At 35.6% G+C, this 14,088-nt stretch overlaps 1 protein-coding gene across 3 annotated transcripts in view; it reads right to left on the bottom strand.

The window, feature by feature from the left end:
• Window positions 1-205: 205 nt before the first annotated feature.
• Window positions 206-14,088, bottom strand: part of SMAD5 (SMAD family member 5) — a 61,309-nt gene continuing 47,426 nt past the window's right edge. The window contains exons 4-6 of one of the 3 annotated variants that reach the window (XM_064276520.1): window positions 11,315-11,536; window positions 8,807-9,063; window positions 206-7,164 (exon numbers count right to left, since the gene is read on the bottom strand). In XM_064276520.1, coding sequence (XP_064132590.1) covers window positions 7,021-7,164; window positions 8,807-9,063; window positions 11,315-11,536 — 623 coding nt within the window. In that variant the 3' untranslated portion in view covers window positions 206-7,020. The remainder of the gene's footprint in view (window positions 7,165-8,806; window positions 9,064-11,314; window positions 11,537-14,088) is intronic. The other 2 variants (XM_064276518.1, XM_003404508.4) reach the window with 2 other exon arrangements.

Raw genomic sequence — 14,088 nt, 5'->3', positions numbered from 1 at the left:
GGAGATTAGGATGAAACATAAAGAACCTTTCAAAATTCACCTCCCCCCCCCAAACATCAAAAGCCTCCTCAGGAAACTTCTTTCGTTAGAAGTACACATATACCCACTTAATACAATATGGATAATAAGTCTTTACCCCCAGGCCTAACCCCCCTTCCCACCTCCCATCCAACATGCTTTAATAAGGTGGAGATGTTTAAGCAATCTGCCAACAAATCCTTAAATTTTCTCCATAGCCCCACTCTCCTTTTTTGGGTCGGGGGAAGTGATTTAAAAGGAAAGAACACAATTTCTTTTTTATAAGTCAGTTTATTAAGGACGGCCTTACAACAAATTCAACAAAAACACACAGTAATATTTAAAATGTTAAATGGGAAAGAAAAAAACATTTTTTAATGCTTCCTTTCAACTATATATATATATGTTACCAGTTGCCTCTGAGTTGGTTCTGACTCAGGGCGACCCCATGTGCTGCAGAATAGAACTGTGCCCCAAAGACTTTTAAAAGCTGTGACCTTTTGGAAGCAGATTGCCAGCACTTTCTTCCAAGGTGGCTCTGGGTGGGCTCAAACCGCCCTCTCAGTTAGTAGTTGAGCGCTTAACCATTTGCACTACTCAGGGACTCCATGTATATACTACAGAGCCCTAAGTACTTTGTTGAAAGTACTGCCTCAGCCTGCCGACAGCCTTCTTATATCTGTAAAATATAAAGTGCAGCAAAGCTGCTATAATATGGAATAGCATTAGCCACTGAGTATTCTGTCTGAAAGTAAACTGAAGCAGATATCACGACTGATCCCCTCACCACCTAAACTATTTCAGCTATAGCAATTTGAAAACTATCGGAAGTCGGAGAAAAGCGAAAAACTCTCACTCCTCACTGAAATCCTTTGCTAGGACACATATGTGTTCTTAAAGATACGCTTCTAAAACAGCCAGTAAAACTGCTACAAAATACCTTACTAAATGCCTGACTTCAAATAAAAAGGCATCTGAAGGAACTTATTTGCAGAATTGGATCCTTTTGAGGAAGTCTTTTCCTAAAGAGAATAAGAGCTTTCATATTTATTCTTTTAGAATATTTCCTTTGAGTTTTTCTACTTATTCTAGCTGGGGCACATGAATTTTCACCACCCCTTCCTAATTAGATAAGACTGTATTTCTTGTATATACAACACAGAGGGTGGTGAAAGTATGCACCATGGTGGGGATGATACAGCCAGTATGTGATTTAAGATTTAAACAAACAAAAAGACACGAGAAAATAAGAAAAACAAGACTAATTCGAAAAATTAAGATAAACGTTGATCTACCAACGTCAAGCAGTATCAGGAATAATTCTGAGTCAAAGAACTAGAAGAAATTTAACAGATAACAACAAAAAATGTATGTTTTCTGTACCGCACACGATTCTTCACACTTTATTTGCATTATTTAATCTTCCCCCAACTCCTATGAAGTAGACTTTTACAGATGACAAAACTGAGGTGCTGAATGGTTAAGCGACTCCGAAGTCTAGCACTCAAGTACAGATAGCCAGCTCTCCTATTCTGCCTCCCAATCATCCAATCAAATCCTCTCAGTTATAGCTACTGAGATTCAGAGAAGGGAAACAGCTGGTTAAAATTAAAAAAAAAAAAAAAAAAAAAAACCCAGCCTCTAGGCCCAAATCACTTTTTAAAACAAAACCACACCAACTTCCTTGCAAGCAGAATGAAAAAAGACTGATCACTCTGAGCAAAACTTATTATGAGTGGAAAGCCATGGCACGTTCTTTTTCTGTCACCCGTGCACAAACAGGTAACACAGCAGGTCGCAGCAACTGACAATAGGGTTAAACTCCACTCAGTGGAACACGTGAAGTAAAAAAAAAAAAAAAAAGACATGTTAAGCAGGTTTTGAGGTTTATTAAAATAAAGTATTAGCAAACAATATGCAAAAACAAAGTGTTTTAAGAGTTATGGCTTTGAAAAGCACAATATGGTAAAACCTAATATATTTTTATAGGTATCGAAAAGGTATCGGAATTGAAGCATGTTGTTAGAATTTCATTTTCTACAACATAAACAGAAGCAGAACAAGTACAAATACGAAGCAGACCCACAGTGCAGCCAGTGGTTTGGTCTTGACCATCTGCATACGAAAAACCTTTTTAGGAGAACTTGGGCACACACATACAAACATTCAGTATTCATGATTACAAATCATATCCAATTTTAGTAAGTGAATCTCAAAATGCAACTTAAACCAACCATGTTAAAAAGAAAATCACTTGCCCAACGATTATCTTCAAGAGTTCCTACAGTTAAAAGTCATTTAATCAGAGACTTTATGAATAAATCAAAGTAGTATCATCTCCAATGGTATTAGAAAGAAAAATCTGACTCTGAAAGACCATTTTCCTTTGCAATGAACTTGGCCTCACTGGAGTTCTGTCAGTTAATACCAGCTAGTGTTAAGATTAAGATGGCACCATGCTCAAACAAATCCTTAAAGAACAATGGTTTATAATTATTTTAAGAATTTTAAATGCTGAATTATTTGAATAAGAACCACACAAACCTTTTTTCACTCTGTCATGAATGATACACGAATTCTCTTCTAGGACTGGATATTTTCAACAAAACAATTCACCACGAGTTTTACATCAATTGTTACCAGTGAATATTAAAAATGTACTCTACTAAAATTAGAGGAAAAAAAAAACTGATGTGTGAAATCCCTTGTACTAGTTTTGGTAAAACATCCAATTTCAGGGTGTCATGTTAATGGTAAGTTATATTTTAGGAGATAACTCTCTGTAATGAACAATCCAGTATGATAAAGGCTTGCTAAATACTATCACTTCCTGTAAGAAGGACCTGCTACACTGCAATCCGGCAAACTCCAAAGAACTGTCCAAAGTTTCTGTCCAGGTGGTAGAATTCTTTGTTTATGCAGAAGAAATGCCTTGATTATAACTTTCCATACATGCATTCTTTTTGAGAAGCAAAACTCCCAAGAATCCCACCTGTACCAGTGAGGAAAATGCTGCTGCTCTGGAGGAAGGAGGCATCAAACCTAAGATTATTCCCCCCAAACTGCCTTAGTTAATATCTGAGATTACCTATAAACCACCACACTCAGGAAAACTCCCTCCCGGAAAAATCACCAAACACTTTTAAAAATCACCAGGCTATCTACTATCATAAGAACAAAATCCTTATTTAGCTGATAAGTATGAAGAGAAACACTCCTATCTGAGAAATTAAGCGAGGCTTTAACAGGGCAAAGAAGGGCTCTGACCCTCGAAAGAGTAGGTCCAGAACAGAAGTCATCACTGGAGGTTGAATACAATAATCAAAAGGTTCTTCCTTCCTAAGGAAGTACAAAAGAGATGTACTATGTATTTCAAATGAAAAAGGGATACTGATTCAAAGTCCTATTAAGCAAAATATTAAAAAAAGTATAAAGAAACAGCCCTAAACGAACATGTTCTCCACTGCAGAAGTACAGCACTTTCATAGGCACTATTGAATTTTAGGGTTCTCTGCTATTGACAGGGTTTATTTATTAATAGGCACTATCGAATTTTAGTATTCTCTGCTATTGACAGGGTTTATTTGCTTATTTATTTCCTGTAAACCTTCTCTTCCAACAGAACACTATTACAAGAGAACAGTTTCCTGGAGGCACCCTCAGGCAATACATAGGGTTTTACAGTAAAACCTGCAAAAGCCAGAACCTGTGTAAGGTGAAACCTGTCAGACAAAGAAAATCCAAATATTTTCCACCAACAGAAAGCAACAGAAAAGTGATCAGACTGTACCTTGTCAAAGGTGGAAAACTTGCGTGACCCAGGAAAACAAGGCAGTCCCATCAAGTCTGGGCTCTCACAGGTTTCACTATAATGTGAGTCCCAGTTCTTATCTTGACAATAGACTTCAGAGTCGAATACTTATTATTTTACATCCTAAAAGGATGTGTTACTCTCAAATGCTAGGAAAAGTATAAAATAGCTACATCCTTTTTCTGTACTATTAAGTGTGGCTTATAGAATGCCTATCCTAGTTATTTACTCTGGATTTCACTTCAAAAACCTGGCCAATTCTATTATAGTTTTCTTATATAACAATGAAATGGAAAAAAATTATTTATGTTCTGATGCATGTATGTGGCATTTCTGATTGATGTCTTTCTTATATCTTCTCTAAGAGAAAAGGTGTTTTTAGCTTCAGTAGATCAGTAACATACCTTCTACTTTATATTCCAGAACTTTGGCCAGACAATACAAACTAGACCATAACAGTATTACTATGTAGAGATTTTAGTCAAATCTACCTTTCAATCTTGCTTTTTTCCAATCAACATCTTTTCTGTTGCTTTAATTCATTACTGAAATACATTATGATTCTATTTCCCTTTTTCTGTTTACCAAATGGGCTACAATTTTATTATTCTCAAATTCTGTCTTTCCAGTTGGTACATATTAATATGTTGGACATGCTATACAATGTGATTATTTTAGCGATGCCAATGTTTTCATAAATTTGACTAACAACCATTCTGGAGATTAAATAAAAACTTAAAACTTTTCTGAAATGGCTTTAGAGGCGCTTTCTTTTCACTGGGCGGCATTTTACTTAGCTTTTTATCCCACTGACACTTTTTATTTCCCATCCATGGATATATGGGGATCCTAAGGGATTACAAAAGCAACTGGATTGAAAGAAGTTTTTATTCAAAATCCAGGGGTGTGGAGTTGACAACTTTTTTGGGAACTGCAACAGGCTTATACTTTTCCACGAAACATTTAATAGTAATAGCTTCAATACTCATTCATGAGACACAATTCCTTAGAGAAAACAAAAGGCCAATCACAGAAAATCCTGCTTACTCTAAAGACAGTGACCTGAATATTGACTCCAAATAGAAACGATTTTTAATTAACTCAATTGGAAACATCAATAAAGGCAATTCAACTGTTTCCACCAGTTGAAGCCCACTGAAGTTGATTACATGTATCTGCCATTCAATTTGGGTGACTTTTTCTAAATACCTGTTCCAAAGAGTTTGCCATGAAGCCTGGTGAGTAAAACAATGAAAACAGCTGTTCTATCACTAAGCAAACAATCTTCTTTCATGTGGCCAACACAACTCTGAAAGGCTGAGAATGCAGCGTCATGTTAACAGTTATGTTTACGGCTCAGTGACTGGGAGAAATTATTCCTTTTCCCCAGCAAAGGACTGTGAACTGAAACACATATGGCACTTTATCAAAAAGAATTAACCATCCATTGGCTGCACTTTGTAAAAGCAATAAATAATATCACAGAAAACAAAAGGCATCGCGTTCTCCTTTCCTCAAAAATGCACTTTTCTTCTCATAAAAAGGCAAAGTATACAGTCAAACCAAACCAAACAGAAGACTGACAGGGCTCCATATACTTTCAAAAGGCACCAAAAAATAAAGCTTCTTCTGATAAGGAAATCAGTTCATTTTCTCGAAATAATGTCTTCGTGCTCATGCCTTAACTACGTACCCATCTGACTGCTCCTCAGAAAAAGTGGTTAAGAGTCCTTTATCCAAAGCCTTTAAGCACAACTGATGAAATCGGCATTTCAGAGCTGTCATGTCTTTCAGGATTGTGTTCTGGGAGACTAGCATCCACGCTGGTACTAAAAAACTGAGGAAGACAGTGTGCATGGTAACTGAGAACTGCCTGCATTCTTTGATACATGAATGTTTTAAAATCAGCTAGGCCAACAACCACCGCTGATTCACTCAAGTATCACACCAGTAGCCTCATCCTTGAGGCCCAAGTGAACAGCCTCTGAGAGCCTCGCATGGCTACAGTGCATGAGTCCTTCCAAGGGAGACTGATGACAGTAAGAGCAATGGGATTAAGCACGTTTCTCAACATTAATAACATCCATAAAATTGTGAGGAATTAAAAAGGCACCTTAAATTGGAGCTAGAGAATAACAGTCTTATAATCTAGATTGAAAATAAAACTAAAGCTAGACTAAAGCTAACTTCCTACAACTGTAATCTATAAATTGCAGTGTTTGTTAATACAAAAGGGGTACCAAGGACGTAAGGACAAGCATCTAAGTCTAAGTCACTTGAGTGTGTTTCACCAAAGGTTATGCTAAAAACTGTAACCCATAAAAGTGCAAAATAAGAGCCTAATGCATATCAAAATTAGAGTTCCTGCAACATTGGCCAAAAGCAGCAAACATAGCTGAACAAGGCCGTGCATGCGCTGTCACTAGCTAGAAAGTAGTATTTATGACAGAATTTGCGTAAATGACATATACTAGCGATCAGTTTTTTGTAATAATTTTTTTAAAAAAAGGAAATGTTTTATAAAAGATATACTGAGTGAAGTCACATTACACTGACAAACATTTAGATGTATTAAATGTTAATTTCATGATGTCATTTAGAAAAGTTTCATTTTGCTTTTTCTGAACACTACTTACTAGAGTAGTGCAGTGTTCCTTCAAATAAAATATTTAATAGTTTCCTTTAAGCCCCTACCATATGCTTTGCAAAACAATGAACTATACTTTTCTAAAGTCGGTGGGACAAAAAACTAATAAAATTACAGTTTCTGGAGGATCAAGAGTAGGAGGGAAGACTTACTTTTCACTGCATACCTTTTTATACTATTATAATTTTTCATCATGTGATGGATTACCTTTTCAAAAACAAAACAAAGCAAAACAAAAAAAAAAACCCTGATGGGACAATAAGGCAAAAAAGCATATTCCAGTTTAAGATCAATGCCAAACGTCTGAACTGGGGCATAATACTTACTCTGCATCTTTTACAACACTTTTGAAAGTTAATCACACGAATATGAATACAAACAAATGTAGATTCATCACAAAATACAAATGTATTGGTCACAATTATGTAGGAAAAAAATATGTTGTAATATCTGTTTTCCATGTAAGGTCACAGTATCTGTACTGAACGTTTCTCTAAAATTAAAGAAGTCCACTAATAATACAATTGAAAAGAATACTTCTGCACTATGAAACAGAAGATATGGGGTTCAGAGGGGAGCCCATCTGAGTGAGGACTTTATCCAGCCACTGAAGAGGCCCATGAAGATGAATTTCAATCCAACACGGGGTGCTGGTAACATCCTGTCGGTGATATTCTGCTCCCCAGCCCTAGGAAAATGAACAAATATCACAGCAAATCCATCTTCAAACTGCCAACCAGTATAAATCAGTTTTACCATAACAACAAAAAACGAGTTTAATAGTAGAGGTACACAGAATGTACTTAAAGGAGACACTATCACGAAACCAATCTCAGCATTCACCTTGGAATTAAAAACACACAACACCTGTGTTATTGAAAGATATGTGTGTGTTTGTTTTTTAATAACATTTAATTCCTTTAATAGAAACTACTGGGGCCAGATAAAATAAAAAATCCAAGCCCACTGCCGTCGAGTCAATTCCAGCTCATAGCAACCCTACAGGACAGAAGAGAAATGCTCTATAGGGTTTCCTGCCAATCTTTTGGTCAGCAGTTGAACACTTAATCACTGTACCACCAGGGCTCCATGTTTCAGTATTCTTTTTGATAAATAAAATCCACAAATAGCCTCATTTAAGTTCAGGCCAAATTTTGTCCCAAAAAAGTTTTTGGTTTTTATGTTTTTCATTTTTTATTTTTGTAGCAGCAGATAAGGCATTATAGATTTGATCAATGCATGCATGTGTAATTTAATGCGGCAATCACATATCAATTACCCTTGAAGATGGAAAATTGCTGGGATGAACTGAACTGAAAAACAATTTAGCCTAAAAATCCAGACAAAGATTAAAACAGAATATTTTCATTTTTATTTGCCTGGACTTATCAAATTCTCTACTACTTATGGTAATCATAGTCCAGGAAAATCGGAAGGTTAAAGGGAAATAGAGATTAATATAAATACCCAACAGTCATGTTTTTATATAAGGGAGGGGGATGCCTTCATGGCTACTGATAACTGATGCACACAACAGACCTAGAGCAAAGGAGCAAGAAAATAATGAACTATAGGACTGAATGTCAAAAAAATAAAGCATTTGACAGTTGTTCTTCTTTGGTTAAGTCCTTAAGGACCACGTGGGAATAGTATTTAAAAAAAAAAACTGTTGCCATTGAGTCAATTCCAACTCATAGCAACCTTACAGGGCAGAATACAACTGTCCCATAGGGTTTCTAAGGAGCGGCTGGTGATTTCGAACTGCTGACCTCTTGGTTAGCAGCTGAGCTTTTAACCACTGTGCCACCAGGGCTCAGGTTGCTTAAACATATCACTAAACTTCTTTCCCAACTTTGTTCATGAATTGTCATCTTTGGAATGCCAATAAAACCAAACCAAGAAAGTAAATGATAAATTTGAAAACGTCTTTGAACTTTGCAAATCCTTAATAACACAGCTTAGATACAAGTAATTTCAGTTCTCAAAATAATTCTGTAAGTTACTCTAATGGAATCTAATAACAATTGAAAATGTTGAGGCTAAGGAACTCAAAAAGCAATTCTAATATTAAATCCTTTCCAGTCTTTAACTGGAAATTCTTCAGCCCCATTCAGTAACAAATCAATATCAATATCACACATTTTATAATACTTGGATTATATCTCAGAACTATCATGTGGTTACTGTAAGAATTTCATTTAAAAATCTATTACATCAGGTCAAAAATAACTATCACACCTTTCATTTAGCAAAGAATCTTTTTTAGTATAACACGCAAAAATACTTATTTACATTGGCTCAAGTTAAGTTAGAGGTCACAATCCACTCACCTTGACAAAACTCATTCGAATGGTGCACATTTTGGTGAGCTCATACACTGCCTCAAACCCATGGTTGACAGACTGAGCCAGAAGCTGAGCAAATTCCTGATTGTTAAAAATTTTGAGGCTGCAGCTGCTGGGAATCTTACAGACAGTAGTAGGATGAAAGCCATGATGAAAGTTGCAGTTCCTACTCTGTACAAATATGCTGCTGTCACTGAGGCACTCCGCATATACCTCCCCGCCAACATAGTACAGATGAACACCTTAAAAAGGCAGGCATAATGAGATTCAGCTTAACAAAGCGTCACAGTGAAATCAAAGAGGTTGTATGAGGAGCAACCAAGAATACCCACTAATGCACAGAAACTCCCAAGTCTTTAGATAGAAGCTACCACTAGATGGCCTTCTGGGCCAGCTATAATCAAAAGATTAATGTCTGCACAAATGTAAAATGGTCCTCAAATAACTAAGAGACTCTTCAAGTTGGCAGCATATTAGGTTATCAGTTCTTAAGAGTTTTTTTTTTTTCCTTTTCTAACAATCATCTGTCATCCCTATGAAAGAAAGCAGCATCAAAAAAAAAAAAAATTAAAAGCATCTTATCATAAGTCCTTTCAGAGGAACGTCTGATGCCATCGACTACCATAAATAAAAAGTTTTACTCTTTTTACTAATGGAGAGGAGAACAGCATTAAAAAAATCCTAAGTAACATATACAGTTTCAGGTCCCAGAAATAGTCTTTAAATGGCAGATTTATTTTACTTTCCTTAAAAAAAATTTTTTTTTGGTATTTAAATGTATATATAATTTTGGTGTATATATCTATACACACATATAATGTGAATATAGTCTCATATTAAAAACTCAAAATACATAGCTAAAGCAGAAGTCATCTAGTATTTTCCCCACCATATGCCCCCACCTCAAATTCCTTTTTCTTCCTTAGAGTTAGCAATTATTATCAGTTTGGTGTATATCCTTTTAAACTTTTTAACATGCATTTAATTATGTATACGTGTTCCTACAGAACATTTTCATATGGTTACATATGTGGGGGAGGCTGTGTGTGTGTGTGTGCATTTAACATAACTGGTATCATACTCTATTAATCAGAAACACCCAACATCCTCTTTTAACTTAACAACACATCCTTGAGATTTTACTATATCCCAATATAGACCTACCACTATGTGTGTGTGTGTGTATGTGTGTGTATATATATATGTGTGTGTGTGTGTTGTATATAATTCTAGAATGAATATACCATAGTTTAACTGTCTCTCAACAGATACTCACTATTACAGACGGTGCTACAAGGAACAGCCTTGTACATACACACCTCTGTACACACTTGAGTCACAGACTTGCATCAGGCTGTGACATTAAAAACTGTTTTATTTCTGAGCAAATAAAAATTACTCATGGAGGAAAAGATTCTAGAACTGGATACTTGAAAAACAGAGAAAACTGATTCTAGAATTTCAGAATTCACCAAACAGCTCTCTCATTCCACTATAGTAGAGAAAAATCAATGCACAAATGTGAGGCATTTCACCTAAAAAAAAAAAAAATCACACCATGCTGGCAATAAAGTAAAAAGAGAATGAAACCTTTGTTTTCAACTGATTTTTGGCCAGAACATTTTCCTGTATCTCTTCTAGAAGAAATCTCATTACAATTACAGCTACTTACCTCCTGTTCCTAATCTAGACTAAGACTCTCGAATCAAAGAAGCGAAATGCAGCGAGTGATAAAAATGAAACTTCCTGAGACAGTCAAGACACTCATTCTAGGATTGCTTTCTTTCCTGATCACTCAATTTGTGAGACTTTTACATTTCATTGCAATGTGAAAAGTTCTTTGGTGGTTGTGGCAACTAACCTGTGGCATGAAGTGTAAATAACATTTTCTTACCTGAATTTAAAAGGGAGGAGGGGTGGCAGTAAAGCCACTGGAGACTTACTATCATTCAAACTAGATTTCCTACCTGTAACTCTGCTCCGCCAACATTATGGAAATTTTCAGGAGCCATTCCAACCCAAAATACTCCATAAATACTATAATTTGAAACTTCTAACCCTTCCTCAGCATTTTTTCATTCCACAAATAATGTCTTTGTTGTTGCTGTATGCTGTTGATTCACTTCTGGCTCATAGCAACCCTATGGATATTTGTTGTGTATTTACTATACGCGAGGCACTGTTTTAGCTGCTGAGGATATAGTTGTAAACAAGGCAAATTCCTGCTTATACTCCAGTCAGGGAGACACTCAAAAAATAAAGAAAGTAATATGATTTCAGATCCTATCCTAAGTATTATGAAGAAAAACAAAGCAGGATAAGGAAAAGGGGAGTGATTACTTGGTTACTACCATCCTTCAACATCCACAACTCGAGGGCAGAAACCATGCCTTAAGAGTCTTTGGAAGCTTCCAGTACCTTACAGATGCATGGTACATAGCAAGCACCACAAATGACTGAATTCAAATCAATGAAGGGAAGTGACAGGATTACCTTTTCCAATATGTCGCCTAGTGTTTTCAATTGTTGAATTACGATTAACATTTGACAACAACCCCAAGCAGAATCTACTTTTGTTATTTGAAGGATCTGTGAATCCATCTACTAACACACTAGTAGAAGATGCATGAAAGGCTTCCCCAACACGGTTGTTTAACTCATAGTACACAATTGAACACCAATGTTTGGGCTCTTCGTAGGCAACAGGCTGAACATCTGTGAACAAACCAAACGGAGAAAAAGTTTAATGAATGATTATCAGACGATCTAGATAAAACAAGAAACGTTTTTTATTACTTCACTAAGTCTCATTGTCCCTCCTGGCTTTGGGTCTGTATCCAAAAAAAAACAAACACGAGAAACAGCCTTGAATATGAAAATTTAAAAATTACAGAAACACTAGGATAGGCAATATCACATTTTAAATTTTCTAGCAGAATCTAATCCAGGTTAAAGTTTGAGATGGCAAACCTTTGTTTTCGCAACCTGCAAGATTTAACTATACTAGTATCAATAAAATTATTCTGAACAGAAATTTGAAGTAAAAAACTAAGTGAGCAAAATCTTTGGATAAAAAGTGGTACACGTTTAAATGTTAAGTGTCAGAACTGCCTATGGAACAAGGTGTAAGCATAATATAAAATATCAGTCAAACTCTTGCTAGTGTAAAAGTCAACAATTCATAATGGACACAAAGGGTAAGAGGGGAACATAGAAGGTCTTCGTCCTGTGCTGGTAAGGTCTTTTCCCAGAGCTGAAATCAGTCAGAAAGAGTCATGGATTCTTAATTTCTTTCAAGAAAGACAAGGATTAAAAATGTCAGACAAAAATTTAAAAGTGATCCCACGGGCTATGTAGGCAGTACAAGAGAGCTAAATAACTTTCAAAACTCAATTCTGACCATTCAACTGCAAAGAATTCAGATGAGGAGGAAAAGAGGAAAATAAACTAATGGGGACTCATAGAGACACAGATACCCTAAGAGTTCAGATTTTAAGAAGCTTATATAAAAGATGGGACAAGGAGGAGTCCATAACCAAAGACAAAATACAAATGAGTAGCAGGGAAGTTTTAAGAATAGTGTCGGGAAGGTTAGAGCCACGAATGAATGACAGCTGCAGATTTTTCACAGACGTCCTTTAACAATAAGAGAGAGTGATTGATTAAAGGCATCCAGATCTGAAAGAAGAAGTAAAACTTTTTATTCATATACTACATGATCCCGTATGTAGAAAACCCAAAGGAATCCACTTAGACACACACACACAAAAAAACTACTACAGAACTGATAAATGAGTTCAGCAATGTCCCAGGTTATAAGATCAACTTATAAGTCAGTTGTATTTCTCTATACTAACAAAGAACCCAAAAAAAAATTAAAAACAATTCCATCAAAACCACAATGAGCTATCACCTCACTCCCATCAGAATAGCAATGATTAAAATAAAAATGAAAAGCGAAAAACTGGAACTCTCATTCATTACTGGTGGGAATGTGTAATGCGGCCATTATGGAAAACAGTTTAGCAGTTTTTCAAAAAGTTGAACATAGATCTACCATATGACACAGCAATCCTAATCCTAGATATATACCCAAAAGTGAAGACAGAAACACAAACAGAAACCCGCACACCAATATTCATTGCAGCACTTTTCACAACAGCCAAGAAAGATGGAAACAACTGAAATGTGTATCAACAGACGAATGAATAAACAGCTGTGAAGATAAATGAAGGTGTGAACCTTGAAAACATTATGCTGAGAAGTAACTCAGTCATAAAAGGACAAATACTGTATGACCTCACTTACATGAAATAAGCAAATATATAGAAACCAAAGATTATTCATGATTACTAGGGGTGGGAAGGAGGGGAAAAGGGGAATTTTTGTTTGGGGAGCACAAAGTTTATGTTAATGGTGGTAGAATATTTTAGAAAGGGATAATGATAATGGTGGCACAACATAAAAAATAAATTTTCATTGAATTGTAAATGTGGTAGTTGTATTGGCAAATGTTTTGGTGTATGTATTTTACTACAAAAAACAAAAACAAACAATTCCATTTACTTAGGAATAAATTTAACAAAAGAAGTCTAAGAGTTGTACGCTGAAAACAGAAGATCTAAATAAATGCAGACATTCCATGTCCGTGCACTGGAAGACTCAACATTGTTAAGACAGAAAATCTCCTCAAAATGATATAGAAATTCAGTGTGATCTCTATCAAAATCCAAGCAGGGCTTTTGTTCTGTTTTTTGCAGACACTGACAAGCTGATGCTAAAATTATACAAAAATGCAAAGGACAAAGACCAGTCAAACAATTTTGAAAAAGAAAACCAAAGGATGACTAACACTTGCTATTTTCAAAACTTCCCATAAAGCTTTGTTAATCAACACTATGAGATAATGGTATAAGAACAGACATACAGATTAATGGAACAAAACGGATGGTCCTAAAATAAACCCTTACATTTACAGTCAACTGTATTCTAACAAAGATGCCAAGGCAATTCAATAAAGAAATTATATTCTTTTCACAAAATGGAGCTGGAAACAACTGGATATACACATGCAAAAATATTAATTTAGACCCTTATCACATACCACATACAAAAACTAACTCAAAATGAACCATAAACCAAAACCTAAGAGCTTAAGCTACAGAACTTCTAGAAAATAACATAGGAGAAAATTTTTACGACCTTTGGATAGACAAAGATTTCTTAGATGCAACACCAGAAGATCCAAAAGAAAAAAAAAGAAAAAG

This window comes from Loxodonta africana, chromosome 2, assembly GCF_030014295.1.
Source record: "Loxodonta africana isolate mLoxAfr1 chromosome 2, mLoxAfr1.hap2, whole genome shotgun sequence".
Classification (NCBI taxonomy): Eukaryota; Metazoa; Chordata; class Mammalia; order Proboscidea; family Elephantidae; genus Loxodonta; species Loxodonta africana.
The sequence above is the reverse complement of the archived record's forward strand: the minus strand, read 5'-3'. Positions and strand labels throughout refer to the sequence as shown.